Source organism: Artibeus jamaicensis, unplaced genomic scaffold (genome assembly GCF_021234435.1).
Source record: "Artibeus jamaicensis isolate MK-2021 breed Jamaican fruit bat unplaced genomic scaffold, CSHL_Jam_final contig_588, whole genome shotgun sequence".
NCBI lineage: Eukaryota > Metazoa > Chordata > Mammalia > Chiroptera > Phyllostomidae > Artibeus > Artibeus jamaicensis.
In genome coordinates this window covers 2,037,111-2,051,815 of record NW_026521895.1, presented here as the reverse complement: position 1 = coordinate 2,051,815, position 14,705 = coordinate 2,037,111, and the positions used below count along the sequence as shown (strand labels likewise).

The 14,705-nt window shown below is 33.6% G+C and overlaps 1 protein-coding gene and 1 pseudogene across 3 annotated transcripts in view; one reads left to right on the top strand and one right to left on the bottom strand.

Annotated features, from left to right (window-relative positions):
* The window catches only part of ARHGAP5 (Rho GTPase activating protein 5), a 68,353-nt gene extending 54,875 nt beyond the window's left edge, over positions 1-13,478 (top strand). For all 3 annotated transcript variants that reach the window (XM_037161619.2, XM_037161620.2, XM_037161618.2), the window contains exons 4-7: positions 385-462; positions 2,626-2,757; positions 4,593-4,698; positions 10,959-13,478. In XM_037161619.2, the coding sequence (XP_037017514.1) occupies positions 385-462; positions 2,626-2,757; positions 4,593-4,698; positions 10,959-11,286 (644 nt within the window). In that variant the 3' untranslated portion in view covers positions 11,287-13,478. The remainder of the gene's footprint in view (positions 1-384; positions 463-2,625; positions 2,758-4,592; positions 4,699-10,958) is intronic.
* Positions 9,359-9,818, bottom strand: LOC119061155 (60S acidic ribosomal protein P1-like; annotated as a pseudogene).
* Positions 13,479-14,705: the final 1,227 nt, after the last annotated feature.

The window sequence follows — 14,705 nt, the reverse complement described above, 5'->3', positions numbered from 1 at the left end:
TTTCTGTGTTATTTTGTTGTTATTTTTTGCCTGTGCCCATTGGTATTTCTGGGTTGCAGGCTCCTCTCTTGCCAGGTCCAGGATATGTAAGAGGCAAAAAGAAAACCCATGGAAATCACTGTCATGTTGTTCCTCAAGATCCAGGATCACTAGCCCGTACCCTTCCTCTGTCCTCCATTAAGGGCCTTTTGATGTTTGTTCTTTATTGTGTTATGCATGGAGCTGGATGTCCTAAATGGTTTGAAATTTTTAAAAAGTCTATTAAGAACTTATTTAAAATGGAATGCTCAAAAATATTTAATTCATTAAAATATTCTGCCACCTATTTTTGTAAGTCACTAAAATGTCCATAAGGTTATATATACCTCTTTTTTTTTCTTTTAGGATTATGTACTGAAGGACTCTACCGTGTTAGTGGGAACAAAACTGATCAAGACAATATTCAAAAGCAGTTTGACCAAGGTATGATGATAATTATATAAATTAAAATGATTGTTTTATTATTTTCCTTATTGAAATTTCGTGTTAAGACTTATTTTCATAGGAAAACCTTCTAAGGATATAGGTGTTGAGGGAAGAGAATTTTGTTGAGAGAGTGGGATTAGAAATATTTCATAGAAGAGATACCACAGTCAAGCAACAGGAGAACTACAAATCTATTGCCAGAATTGGACAAATATCATAGTAAATTGACTTATAACACACTGGCATCTTTGTATGTCACAGAGTATTTATTTAAAAATGCAATTTAAGAAGTTTTCCCATGACATTGGGCCAACTAATTATTGGAAGTAAAAGCAGTTGAATTCCATATACTAAGTTTTAAGTGTAAAAATGAAAGCTATAAGTACGTCCAAGTTTTAAGTGTAAAAATGAAAGCTATAAGTACTAGGAAGAAAAATGAGTAAATATTTGTAATAGTCTTAGAGTAGGGAAGGGCCAAAACTTGATATCAACCTTGGAAAGTATGGACAAGATGATAAACTGGACTACCTAAAAGCCTAACAATCATGTTTGAGACAGTGTACTAAATATAAAATTATTTTTAAAAGGATAAATTTGGAGAAAGGTTATGAAATGTCTAAACTAGATTAAGGAATTCACATCCACAAAAAAGGGGCCAACATGTATGTGAAAATATGTGCTACTTTTATCAGCTATAAAGAAATAAAAATTTAAAAGATTGTGTTTGTTTTATTATCACAGTGAAAAAGATTGTTGATATGGTGTAGGCAAACCAGTATTTTATATACTGTTGGTTGTGTGTGCCTTTTGACTATTTATTAAGATTCAGTAGCATTGTTAGAGATGTTCAATTTGTAAATATTTGTGTCAGAAATCTTTGTGTAAGCATATCAAATATACTCACAAGGGCATTTATTGCTGGGGTTTTTTTGTGTGTGATTTTTTTAAAAAGGAAGGGGGCTCCCCATGTGTTTATGAGTAGAATACTAGATAGACATATATAATAACTTAGATTTTTGCTAAAATAATAAAATATCAGTTATTGAGTTCTCTGCATTTGCCTTGCTTTGAAAGAATATTGTATATAGCATATTGTTTCATTTTTTAAAAGTATTTTGTTAGAAAAACCGTTCAACCTTTATAACATAAAATTAGTACAATTTTGCTTCCAGTAATAAAGGAAAGGTAGTTAGTAGTCAATGCGAGGGCCTCTTGAGTTAGACTTCCTGGTTTTGTTTTCTGATTCTGCCACTTAATTGTCTTTAGTTCTTGAGGGAAGTTTAATCTTTCTATATGTCAGCTTTTTAATGTCTAGAAGGGAGTGTTATGAGTAACTAGGAGGAATGATGAGATAATTCATATGAATGGTTTGCCATGCCAGGCACTATATTAAATGTTTGTTGAGTAGCTGTTGGTACAAGTAATATAATCTTAAGGAAATAATCTTTAGTACACAAAAGGTTTATCATAGCATCTTTCTTTTTAAAGGAAATAAATCTAAATGTTCAGTAATAGAATATTATGTAAATTGTTCAATTTGCAGACTTTTATGTAGCCTTTAGAGTTATTTATGTAGAGCAAAATGTTAATGAATGGTGATTTTTTAAAACTTTATTTTTAGAGAGAAGGGAAGGGGGGAGAAAGAAAGGGAGAGATGTATGAGAGATATGTCGATATGTTGCCCCTCACACTCCCCCAACTGGGAACCTGGTCCACAACCTAGGCATGTGCCCTGACTGGGAATTGAACTGGCAGCTTCTTGGTTTGTAGGCCAGCACCCAATCCACTGAACCACATCAGCCAGGGCCTTAATTTCTTATCTTTTATCTTTCTTTTTCCTTGTGGCCTCTTTTAAATAGCTTGTGTAAAGAAAATATTTTAAAAGAAGGTAGATATTAGTACAAGCTAATGTTCTTCAATATACTAATAAGCCTAACAACATTTTTTATTGTAACAAAAAAATGCTTCTTGCTTGGTTCTCTTTCTCTTATCTATGTAGTTTATCTCTATTAAAACAATGGGGTAGAGATGAATCAGCCTGTAAAGAAAGGTAGCTAATGAGAAGACTTAAATATCTTTGGGTATACAAGTACCTGTTTAGGGTACTCCTATAATAACTTATATAAATTGTAAATTAATATATTCATTTTTGTCTCATAGATCATAATATCAGTCTAGTATCCATGGAAGTAACAGTAAATGCTGTAGCTGGAGCCCTTAAAGCTTTCTTTGCAGATCTGCCAGATCCTTTAATTCCGTATTCTCTTCATCCAGAGCTATTGGAAGCAGCAAGTAAGTATAAGCCACCTTTGTTTGTTTGTTTGTTTGTTTGTTTGTTTGTTTACTGAGAGGGATGATGGGTTTTGTTTATTGATTGCTCAGTGTTAGAATTAGTGCTAGAATGTGTAGCTAATAAAAATTCAGCTTACTAGTACCATTTCTTAAAGGTGCTTTTCTTTATAACAGCAAGATACGTAGATAAACATCAAGAATTCCTGGGGTTGACCCCCAGGAATATTTAGTTTTATTAGTCTCCCAGGTGACTCACTGTTCCTAGAAGTTTGAAGATCATTGTGCTAGAAGTTTGAGAGTTGTGTTTTTAATTTAAACACAGAGGCATTGTAAGAAAATTAATTAAACTTTTCAAATGAATGTGTATATAATGTACTTCAGTAAAACATTAACCTGTGTATGGTCTATACACATGTATTTGAAAAACTTTTTAGTCAAATTTAAGTTGGGCCCATGTCCTAAAGTCATTTTTTAAAAAGTAAGGCAGGAAAAAAAGGTACTTATATCTGCTTTGGCATCATTCATCCTGATAGTTCTATTAAACAGATACTCATTTGTTACATGGCAAAATGATACAGAATATCTATTCAAGTATCAAGTAACTTAGTGCTTAATCCATATTATGTTGTCAGTTGGCTGAAGTGGATATTTCTAAGTATTTCTCTTATTTTGATGACAAGTCTTCAAGCTCTTCAGTGAGACTACTTTCTTGTCATTTTGATTATGTTAAAGTTCTTAATTTTCTTTGCATTAAAAACCACAATAAAAATCACAGTATATTGTCACAAGATACAGTTTACCTTATATAGACTTTCATATGTAAATTGGGAAAATGGTTTTATTTGGTAGCCTAGATTTCCGTAATAAACAGTAGCCTCAGAATTTTCCTACTTAGGAAATTCTTGAGGACTGATTTAGAAGTAATGTATAGCAAATCAGATTTGTTAGTACTAGGTGATACTACCTGCCATGAGTTGGTATGCAGATTGGTCTCCTGCAGAGGAACCTGTTGTAACCTTTTGGAAGAATCAAATGAATGAGGAAGAGCAATAAAAGCACTCTGTTGTATCCTATTTACTGCAGAACCACATTTCAGTTATTCTGTTTCATAATTTGCATAAATTTGGAGAGTAACTGAGTTAAATGCTTGTCCTCCTTGTGAAGAAAGATTTTCAATAAGCAAAGTGGATTATAAATAAGTTATAGGGTGACGATTTTAAATCAGATATTGGCAAACTGTGGCCTACAGGGCAGATTTAGCCTGCCATCAGTTTTTGGTAGGTGTTTGCAAGCTGAGAATGGTTATTACATTTTTAAATGGTTAAACAAAACTAAAATAAAAAGGAATTTGGTGACACATTAAAACTATATAAAATTCAGATTTGAAAAGTTTTATTGCAACAGAACTACAGTCATTTGTTATATATTGTCTGTGGCTGCTTTTGTGTTGCACCTACAAAATCTAAAGTATTTACTCTCTGGACCATGAATATTAAGAGCCTAACAGCTTTATAAGTAATTAATTGATTCTAAATTAATATCCAGTTGTAAATTGCTTGAGCAAATTGCAAATATACTGTTTTCTATTTACCACCTCTGAGTCACTTTCCTATTTAGAGATTGGCTTTATTTACAAAAAGGCTGTTGTAATAGGTGATAGATAATATGTTTTTAGCAGGCTCTTTAGGACATTGTCTTTGTTTTTGTTTGCCTATGGTAATATGCTTCAAACACATTCTTGGTTGTTTCTTTACAATAAGCATAGTAGGAAGCTTTCTCAAATATTTTTAAACATATCAGTTTCACACAAATGCCTTAATACTTTACTTTTACAGAAACCCCAGATAAAACAGAACGTCTTCATGCATTGAAAGAAATCGTTAAGAAGTTTCATCCTGTAAACTATGATGTATTCAGATATATAATAACACATCTGAACAGGTATTTTTATTCTTATAAATAAAATGTAGTACAAGTTCAAATACAACTTTATAAATTGGTAATTATAAAACAAAAAGGGATATAAACTTAAACATATTTAATTTTAGTTCTCCAAATTATTTTTTCTGGATTTTTAAGATAGTTTTTTGGCTTTTTTAAAAATCAGCTTGTTTAAAGAAAGGTATGTGACTCTATATTAATATATGTAATGATGATGTGTAAGTAGTGAGTGTGTTAAGTACATTTGTTTTCCTTATTACTCGGACATCACATTTTCTTATCATCACTGTTATTCTTTTTTTTCTTTTTTAAATATATTTTATTGATTATGCCATTACAGTTCTCCTATTTCCCCCCTTCATTCCCCTCCACCCTGCACACCCCCTCCCCCACCATTCCCCACGCCTTTAGTTCCTGAACACGTGTCTCAAGTTCTTTAGATTCTATATCTCCCCTACTATTCTTGCCCTCCTCTCTACTTATTTTCTACCTACCGTCTATGCTACTTATTTTCTGTACCTTCTCCTACTCCCACTCCCCTGTTGCTAACCCTCCATGTGATCTTCATTTCTATGGTTCTGCTCCTGATCTAGCTGTCCTCTTAGTTTGTTTTTGTTTTAGGTGTGTTTGTTAATAACTGTGAGTTTCCTGTCCTTTCACTGTTCATATTTTTTATCTTCTTTTTCTTAGATAAGTCCCTTTAACATTTATATAATAAGGGCTTGGTGAGGATGAACTTCTTGAACTTGACCTAATCTGAGAAGCACTTTATCTGCCCTTCCATTCTAAATGAAAGCTTTGTTGGATAGAGCATTCTTGGATGTAGGTCTTTGGATTTCATGACTTGGAATACTTCTTTCCAGCCCCTTCTTGCCTGTAAGGTCTCCTTTGAGAAATCAGCTGACAGTCTGATGGAAACTCCTTTGTAGGTGACTGTCCCCTTATCTCTTGCTGCTTCTAGGATTCTCTCCTTCATTTGAATCTTGGCTAATGTAATTGTGATATGCCTTGGTGTGTTCCTTCTTGGGTCCAACTTCTTTGGGACTCTCTGAGCTTCCTGGACTTCCTGGAAGTCTATTTCCTTTGCCAGACTGGGGAAGTTCTCCTTTATTAGTTGTTCAAATAAATTTTCCACTTGTTGCTGTTCCTCTTCCCCTTCTGGTACCCCTATCATTTGGATGTTGTAATGTTTCAAGATGTCCTGGAGGTTCCTAAGCCTCTCCTCATTTTTTTGAATTCTTGTTTCTTCCTTCTTTTCTGTTTGGTTGGTTGTTTCTTCCTTCTGATCCACTCCCTTGATTTGAGACCCAGTTTCCTTTCCATCACTATTGGTTCCCTGTGCATTTTGCTTCATTTCAGTTAGTGTAGTCTTCATTTGTTCATCTAATTTGTGATTAAAATCAGCCAGTTCTTTGAGCATCCTGATCACCAGTGTTTTGAACTGTGCATCTGATAGGTTGGCTATTTCTTGGTCGCTTACATTTACTAAAACTTTGTTGTCTTTAAACTTGGTTGTGTGAGGAGGCACAATGTTTCCACCTAGGCCTTCATCTTGGCCAGAAGTCTCATCACTGTTATTCTTTAACAGTTCTCTTTTATAGAATCTTAGAATTTTAGGTATAAAATGACGATTAACTAAATCAGTCTGTTTGAAGTTGGAAAAATTTAAAGAAGGAAATTTTATGCTTAATTTTACATAATTAACAAATGACACATGACTAGAATCCAAATCTTATTAAGAGGTTCCATTTGCTTTTTTAATCTCCATGTTGGTTTTGTATAACTTGCTAATTTTGTTGAGATATTTGACACAGTGAAATTTTATTAGAAAATTGAGTTCATATTATTATCCACCATGACTGTTTGTTACCTAAGATGCAGGACATTAATCCTATATTAACAGTCTTAAATATGTTAAGCTTCAAGTTTATGCTTTTGTCTGAACATACTCCTCCCAAAGCCATACTTTAGGTGAAAGGCAGTATTGTATAATAGCTTAAATCTCAGACTATGGAATCAAACAGTCTTAGTTTTGAAACATTTTTAGTTCTATGACCTTGGGCAAATTACTTACCCTTGCTAAGTCTTTATTCTCAACTACAAAAAGAATGGGATTCACAAAATTGTTCCTGGGACTGAATATAATCATTAGTATTTGTATTAGTTTTTTCAAAAATTTACTCTTCGTATTTTTTACTGAAATTTTTATGATCTGAAGTTTGTTGTGTTAATAACGTCAGTGCCCAAACCAAGTATGTTTCAGGCTTTACCTCTTAGGAGAGAATATTAACCATTGCTTAAAATTTTGTTGCTATCATTATAGAATAAAGTTATATTAGCATATCTGATACTTATTCTCTGAAGTCTCTCTCTTCAAGGAAATATCTGTATACACATTATTGTAGTATAATTATGGAATTTCCTGTTTTGAAAATTACCATACAAGCAGTTCATGGTAAAACTGAACAGGGTACTATAGGATTCTTTACAAATAAGGAATATAGGGATGATTCGTGACCATATTATTGTTTAGCCTGATCAAAGTGCTGAAATAAGAATTATAATTCATTAAAAAGTATAGGGAAAGGGGACAAAGGGAAGAGCATATTGAAAGAATCAGAGTGCTAGTCCACCATCAGTATTATTTTACTTACTGTGTTTGGCTGTAGTGATACAATGTTATAGACAAAAGCATAGTTAATTTGTTGTGGAACAACAAGAAGGCCTCTGTGATTTAAGCAGAGTGAGGGAAGGACAGAGTAAAAGATAAGGTCAGAAAAGGAAGAGGGACTGTGCCAGATTAGTAGGACAGTGCTATAGCTAGCTTTAGTCCTCAAAATGTTTTGCTGACAAAAGAAGAATGGTGATTCATGTGTGTATGTCACTAAGCACACTGTAAAGTTAACTGACATTTATTTGGAGGAGGCACAAGACTTCACAATGAAAATAGCATTGCATGTTTGTTACTCTCAATGTTGATGTGGAGCCATTGGAGAGTAGAACAGAGAAATAACTAGATTGTAATGGCTACTCTGTATGCCAGGTACTCTTGTAAGTGCTGTAGACACAGCAGTGAGTAAAGCAGTCACCTATTCCATGGAACTTACATTCTGGCATAGGACATAAACAAATATATATACACACACACACACACACACACACACACACACACATACATACGTGTGTGTGTGTGTGTGTGTGCGCGCGCGCGTATTGGATGATTGACAAATGACCAAATTAATTCATGGAGTTACTTGGTTATAGTCTTTCACCCTCCATATTTAGTGAGTTACTGCTTCAGGTCAGTTTATTATTTTTTTTCTTAAAATTATTTTTTCCTTTTTGTTTCTCTACCACAGCTTCAGTTGAGGCTTTATCATTTCTCATTTAGGGAACTTGTTTCTTTGTAATTGAGCTCTCTCGCTGCTAATTAATACCCTATGTACTAAAGAAGAAAAACCAAATTGTATAACCTTGGGTTGGTTTACTTCTAACTTCTTCAGTTACATTTCCTAACTTTTTCTCCCATGCACATACCAAGTAAGCGTCACTGTATTATTACACTAACAGCACTCAACCAAAAGATTTAATCTGTAACTCATCCCTCATAACATCTTAACATGACTGCTTCAGTCTCAAAATGCAGTCCTTAAGCCAGCAGCAGCAGCAGCATTGCCTGGGAACTTGTAGGGAATACAAATTATCAGGGCCCACCTCAAGCAGAGCCTTCAGTTTCTGTTTCAGCAAGCCCTCCATGAGTTATCCATACATACTGAAGTGGAGAAAAACCACAGTTGACTAAATTATTCTTACCTCCTATCATTTTTTACCAAAGCTCATAACCCTGGACTCAACTCGAACATTACCTCTTCAAGGAAACCTTCCCTGGCCACCCTCACGTCTAATGATTTTGATACTTTTTCTTTGTGCTTTTTGAATCAACAATTAGACCTGATGCCCATACTCTTACATCCTTCAACTTTATAGGTATTTTCCAGATCTACACTTGCCTGCTGTATAAAAACCCCTGTCTGGGCGCACTGTATGTTAGCAAAAGGTTGATTTTATTCACTTACTGTAAATCAGTATCTCAACAAACAGCCATAACTTTTACCACACAACACATGTTTTTTTTTTTTTTTTTTTTTTATTTGAGATATTTTTTTTAATTTTATTTAGTTATTTTTCAAGTACAGTTTTTTGTCTATTTTTCCCATCCCAGCCTCCCCTGCCCCTTGCTCCCCACCTCCCTCCCATTTCCTCCCCCCCCCCTTAGTTCTCGTCCCTGTGTCCTTCCTATTTGTTCCTCCAAATCCCTCCCCCTTTTTCCCCTTAACTTCCCTTCCTTCTCCCCTCTGGTCACTATCCCCTTGTTCTCTATTTCAGTGTCTTTGTTTTTTGGGTTTTTTTTTTCTGCTTACTTGTTTGTTTTGTTGTTTAGCTTCCTGTTAAAGGTGAGATCATATGGTATTTGTCTTTCAGCACCTGGCCTATTTCACTCAGCATAATGCTTTCCAGTTCCATCCATGTACAACACATGTTTTTAGAGCACATATTTTACCTTAGATGTGCAACTCCTGGCATACAGGAGTTGGATTGGGGTTCCTTTGGTTGAATTTTTTTTAAGTTCAGATTTTTATTGACTGTTATAAAAGAGGTTTTAGTCAAATAATCCAAAGCCCCTGACATCATCAGACTCCTCAGATTCTTCTTTCTTTGCTTCCACTTTCTCTTTCTCAACTGGAGCAGCAGTGGTTGAGGGGATAGGACCTCCTGCTGGTGCTGCACTAGCTGCTGGGGCAGGTCCGCCAGCCCCTACATTGCAGGTGAGGCTCCCAATGTTGACATTGGCCAGAGCCTTTGCAAACAAGCCTTGCCAGAAAGGTTCAGCATTTACACCAGTTGCTTTAATAAGGGCATTGATCTTATTCTTCATCACCATCATCTCATCCTCACAGGATAAGGGTTGATCAGATGCAGGTGAGCTCTGAGACAGAGGCCGTGGTATAGACAAAAGCTGAACAAGCACTGCCAGGAGTGGTGGCTAGTCTTGGGTGAAGTGAGGGCCTCACCCCAACTCGACCTTGGCTTCCTCGGAAGGACCAAGCACCTAGCGGCATCTGGGGAAAGGAACTGGTTTAAATTTTTTGATGTGCACGTTTAAGTATAACATTTCCCTACTATCTTAAATAGTGGGTTGTTTCTCTATGTGTAAAGTGAGAGGATTGGATAAAATACCTAAGGTTCCTTCTCAATTTAATAATTTTGAGTTACAATTCAAGATAATTGTCTCATTTCTTGCATGTTATAGGTGATGGTAGAAGTGCTTACATATTTAGAGGATTGAATGAAACTTGGTTTAGAGGATTGGATGAAAATTGGTTAATGATGTTTATACCTTTACCTCTGTATGTTTATATTTATTAAACTATTTAATAGTTTTAAGGTGGAATGTTTCTATGAACTGAGTATTAGCTTTCAGAATAAATTTCTAACAATGTACAGGATATTTAATGATTGAAAAGTTTTTTTTTTTTGGAATACTGGGAACTAATTGTTTTGAAAGTTGGAAGTCTCCTGGTAGAAGGATATGTTAAAGTGACTTTTTCTCAGAGTTCTATTTTTCTAAGGTTGAAGGAGATGACATACTATAGTTTGTCTTATCTCTCACAATATTCAAGTAATTTGGATGTGCAATTAGAATTTTCTGTTTCTATTGCCAGAAAACTCATCAAAATCTGTTATGTGTCTTTATCATGAGGTAAAGGTGTTTCACATAAATAAGATAGCTTCTGTAAATAAATTATAAAACCCCAGGGTGCATTTTTATTTTTAAATATTTTATTTATTTATTTTTTGAGAGGGGAAGGGAAGGAGAAAGAGTGGGAGAAAAATATCAATGTATGGTTGCCTCTCATGCATCCCCTGCTGGGAACTGGCCTGCAACCCAGGCATGTGCCCTGACTGGGAATTGAACCGTGATACTCTGGTTCGCAGGCCCATGCTCAATCCACTGAGCTACGCCAGCCAGGGCCCCAGGGTGCATTTTTAAAGGCTACCTTTGATTCTTAGAAGGAATGGATTTTCTTCTGTCTCCTATTACCAGAATGTAGTTGAACATAGAATGCACAAGAAGAATGTTTTAAATTAGAAGTTAAAAGGTAAAAGTAAATCATCTGAGATCAATTTCAGCTCTAGGGTTTTTTAATCATAATGAGTTTTGGTTGATTTTCTAATTGTTTTTTCTATTATAATTTCAGGGTTAGTCAACAAAATAAAGTCAACCTAATGACAGCAGACAACTTATCCATCTGTTTCTGGCCAACCTTGATGAGACCTGATTTTGAAAAACGAGAATTTCTGTCTACCACTAAGATCCATCAATCTGTTGTTGAAACATTCATTCAGCAATGTCAGTTTTTCTTTTACAATGGAGAAATTGTAGAAATTGTGAATACTGTGGCTCCTCCACCACCTTCAAACCCAGGACAGTTGGTGGAGCCAATGGTACCACTTCAGTTACCACCACCACTGCAACCTCAACTAATACAACCACAGTTACAGACGGATCCTCTTGGTATTATATGAGTAGGAAGTGATTGCAGACAGCCTGAAAATGGACAAAAAACAAATCTAGACATGCATGTTTCAGGGTTCAGTAGTATACTTCATGTTTCTTACAAATAATTCACATTCAAAATGATGAGGCATTTTCTCTTTGAACTGTATGGTATTCCTTATTCATTTAAATTGCAAATCTAAGACCATGTGATAAGCATGACTGGAGAGGTTTAATTTTTATAAACAAAAATAGATATAAAATACAAAACTGCTGTTGCATGCAACCTTATTGCAATCAGTATATCATTCCTGTGGCATTTTCTGTCACATTATATTGTGAATAAAATTTTTCTATAGAAATTAAATAATTTAAAAACTCACATATATGAAACATTTAATGCTTTTCAGCCTGCTTTATGGCTGGTTTTGTTATTTGATGTGCTAATTTGGGTAACCTAATTTTCATTTTAGCAGTCTCTGTAGATAATTAAAAGCCCAGTTTAAGTATTTTATAATTTCAGGCTACTTATGCCATGCTCGGGGTGTTGTCTGAAAGAAAGAAAAATACACTTAACATTTCTGAACCTTCATCTTCACTGCTGAGTCAACCTGTGGATGATACGATGAGGGGTAAAAGAATATATCTCTTGTACACACATACAAGGGACACACTTGTGGCTAAAGTGAGTTGATAATGTTGTGCAAAGGATAGTAGTCAACAACTCATTTCTTTATGGTCCATAATAAACATCTTGTATACTGTTAATTCTATAAACAGGTGCATGTTCAAAAGATCTATGATGGTCTTGTAATCTCAATCTAATATATTTTAGATATTTTAATTTTTTCCCTCTTGGGAAATACATTTAGTATAGTGTAGAAAATACTTCATGACATTTTCATATAAGGTTATATAACTTTTCATACATAAACAAGAAAATTTGTTGTAGAAAATTCTTTAAACCAAACATTTTAATCTAGGACTTCAATTTAAACTGTTCCTTGAATCTATTTTTTATGTGGCCCTTAAAAATATCCAAAAATCCATTGCTAATATAGCAATAAAAAATACTTTGGGTACTGACAGCCTCTTTGGAGTGTGTATATATATAATTGTGAGCTTGTATTCTTATTCTTTCCTGTGACATGTTGTACTAAAATCTAAAGTGGCTTTTGCACCATTTTTTAAACCAGTTTTTTCCTTTGATGTTGGTACCAGATTTGCTATAAGTGACTGCTGCTTATGGGGTTAAACATTGTTAATGAAGCTGCATCAGAACACTAAATTATGGTTAAAAAATTCAGAATAGGTGGCATAGGTAAATTTTTTAGGCTTTATTCAAAATTTGTTCATTATCAAACCATGCCCTTTTTTTTCTGGAAAGGAAATCAAAAAGGTCTGTTTTTTATTGCTAGGTGATACTTTGTGTAGTAAAGAGAGAATTCTTTGGTCCATGTTGTAATCTACATTCATACTGCAATTTTAAGGTTGTCTTAAGTGTATTATAGTAAATAGATGATTTTGAGATTCCAGGCTCCTAAGAGTTTGATTTGCTCCATTTTTTTCCTAAAATAAATGTTGTCTTTCCCAACTGTTATGTTCTAGGTATTGTACTTCTGATTTTAACTTCATAATCAAGATGTCAACATGAATGAGGCTGCTGTTGAAGTACATGTATATTATAAATTATCTTATTTGTGTTATACTCTTACATGTTATTATCTTTTCTAAGAAAACAAAGTCCCTATTATTCCTATTGCAAAGCACACAGGAATTAAGAAAGTACAGTAATTTTTAAAAAGAAAAATCCGGTAAATGTAGTATTCTTAACTTGTTCTATATTACTTATACCTGTTGTCTATATAGCTTTAATTTATAGCTGTCAGTTTAACATTGGCATGTTTGGCAAAGAAAATTAAACTTTAAGAGTTTTATAAACTGTTTCTAGGTTGCTAAAGAATTTATTTTTCTACTATATATGGTATAGACAAAGCTCAAAACTATGTACAGGAAAAAAGCCTGACTGTTTCTCTGAAAGTAGGCTGAAAAGAGAATTTTCAGAACTGTTTGTGTCTTCAGTTCACTCGCTCATAACTTTGCTATTGTAATATGTGAATCCCAATTTATTTAAGCTATTCTCTTTTATACTGTGTTAATTTAACTTTCATGTGCATTTGGTATCGTTTTTGTTATTAAAACTAGCATTTATCATTTTCTACATTAACTATCTTAAACCTTCCCTAAAACTTATCTCCACTTTTCTATGCATTCTCTAATTGATTTGAAAATCTTCATAGTGAGTCATTTTAAAATCTACATTTGGTTCACCTAACCAGTAGGTTACAGTTAATTGAAAATTAAACTGCGGTTTAAAGCTCAGTCTGTTACACTGAATCGGTTGTGTTTGCTTTGCCAAGGGTTTAGATATATTTTTAAGTGTTAGAAAAATAAATTCTAAGAATAGAATAATATAATTAAACTTTTTCTGGTAAGTTACTGGAAGATTTCATCATTTAGGGACATACATGTGAGACTTCTTAAAGGATGAAAAGTATATTAGATAGTCTCATTATTATGGGTAAACATTAAGGCATTATATTTTACAATTTTAAATAAAATTCCATCTACACACATGTTGCCATTGTTTCATTTAAGCTTGCAGTTATTACAATATTACACTTAAGAGTATCTAGATTAGCAATGTGAAGAAGTATACTACTCAGTTTCAAATTTTGATTTATTGGAAGTCAAATTCTTTTCAACAGGATATATAATTAATTTTAGAACAAAATTTCAGGTACAATATATTTCCATTTGAAATATTTGTTAGTAGTGGTTCCCCCCCCAACCTAATATTTACAATGTAAATACTGTAGATAATAGTTAGGTATCTTAGCTGAACAGCAGCTTTTATTTTCCATACTGTTTGTAAATAATGTAGACGTTTTCTTTGAGGTACTGGAGTTTAATTTCTAATATCTCCTAGATCTAAACAAAAGGGAACAATTGGAATAAGAACTTAGGCCTTAGCTTTACATGGTGATTTTTTAGTTTTTTATACAGTAATACTTGTGATGCTATTTGTCAACTGGATACAAATATATATATAAATTTTGAAAGTCAAAAGTGCTTTGTTTTTTTGTTTATAATTAAATCATTTTGTGCTTTACCCACAGGATGCTTCAATAAATTAAATATTAGTGAAGCTTCTTCTGTATAAAGAATGCTATGAATAAAACCTTAAGAAGCTGTGCAATTCTAAGTTTTAGTTGCCTGTGATTTTACCATTTCATTGGTAAAAATCAACTACTTTTTTGTGCATAAAATAGGAAAATAAAAATAATTTTAGTTGATGTCAATACGATGAAAGTTTTATTAGGGAGGTATATTACTGAACTTTTATGGTGCCATGAAAAGAGATTGAAAATTCATTCTGGGTGTGTAC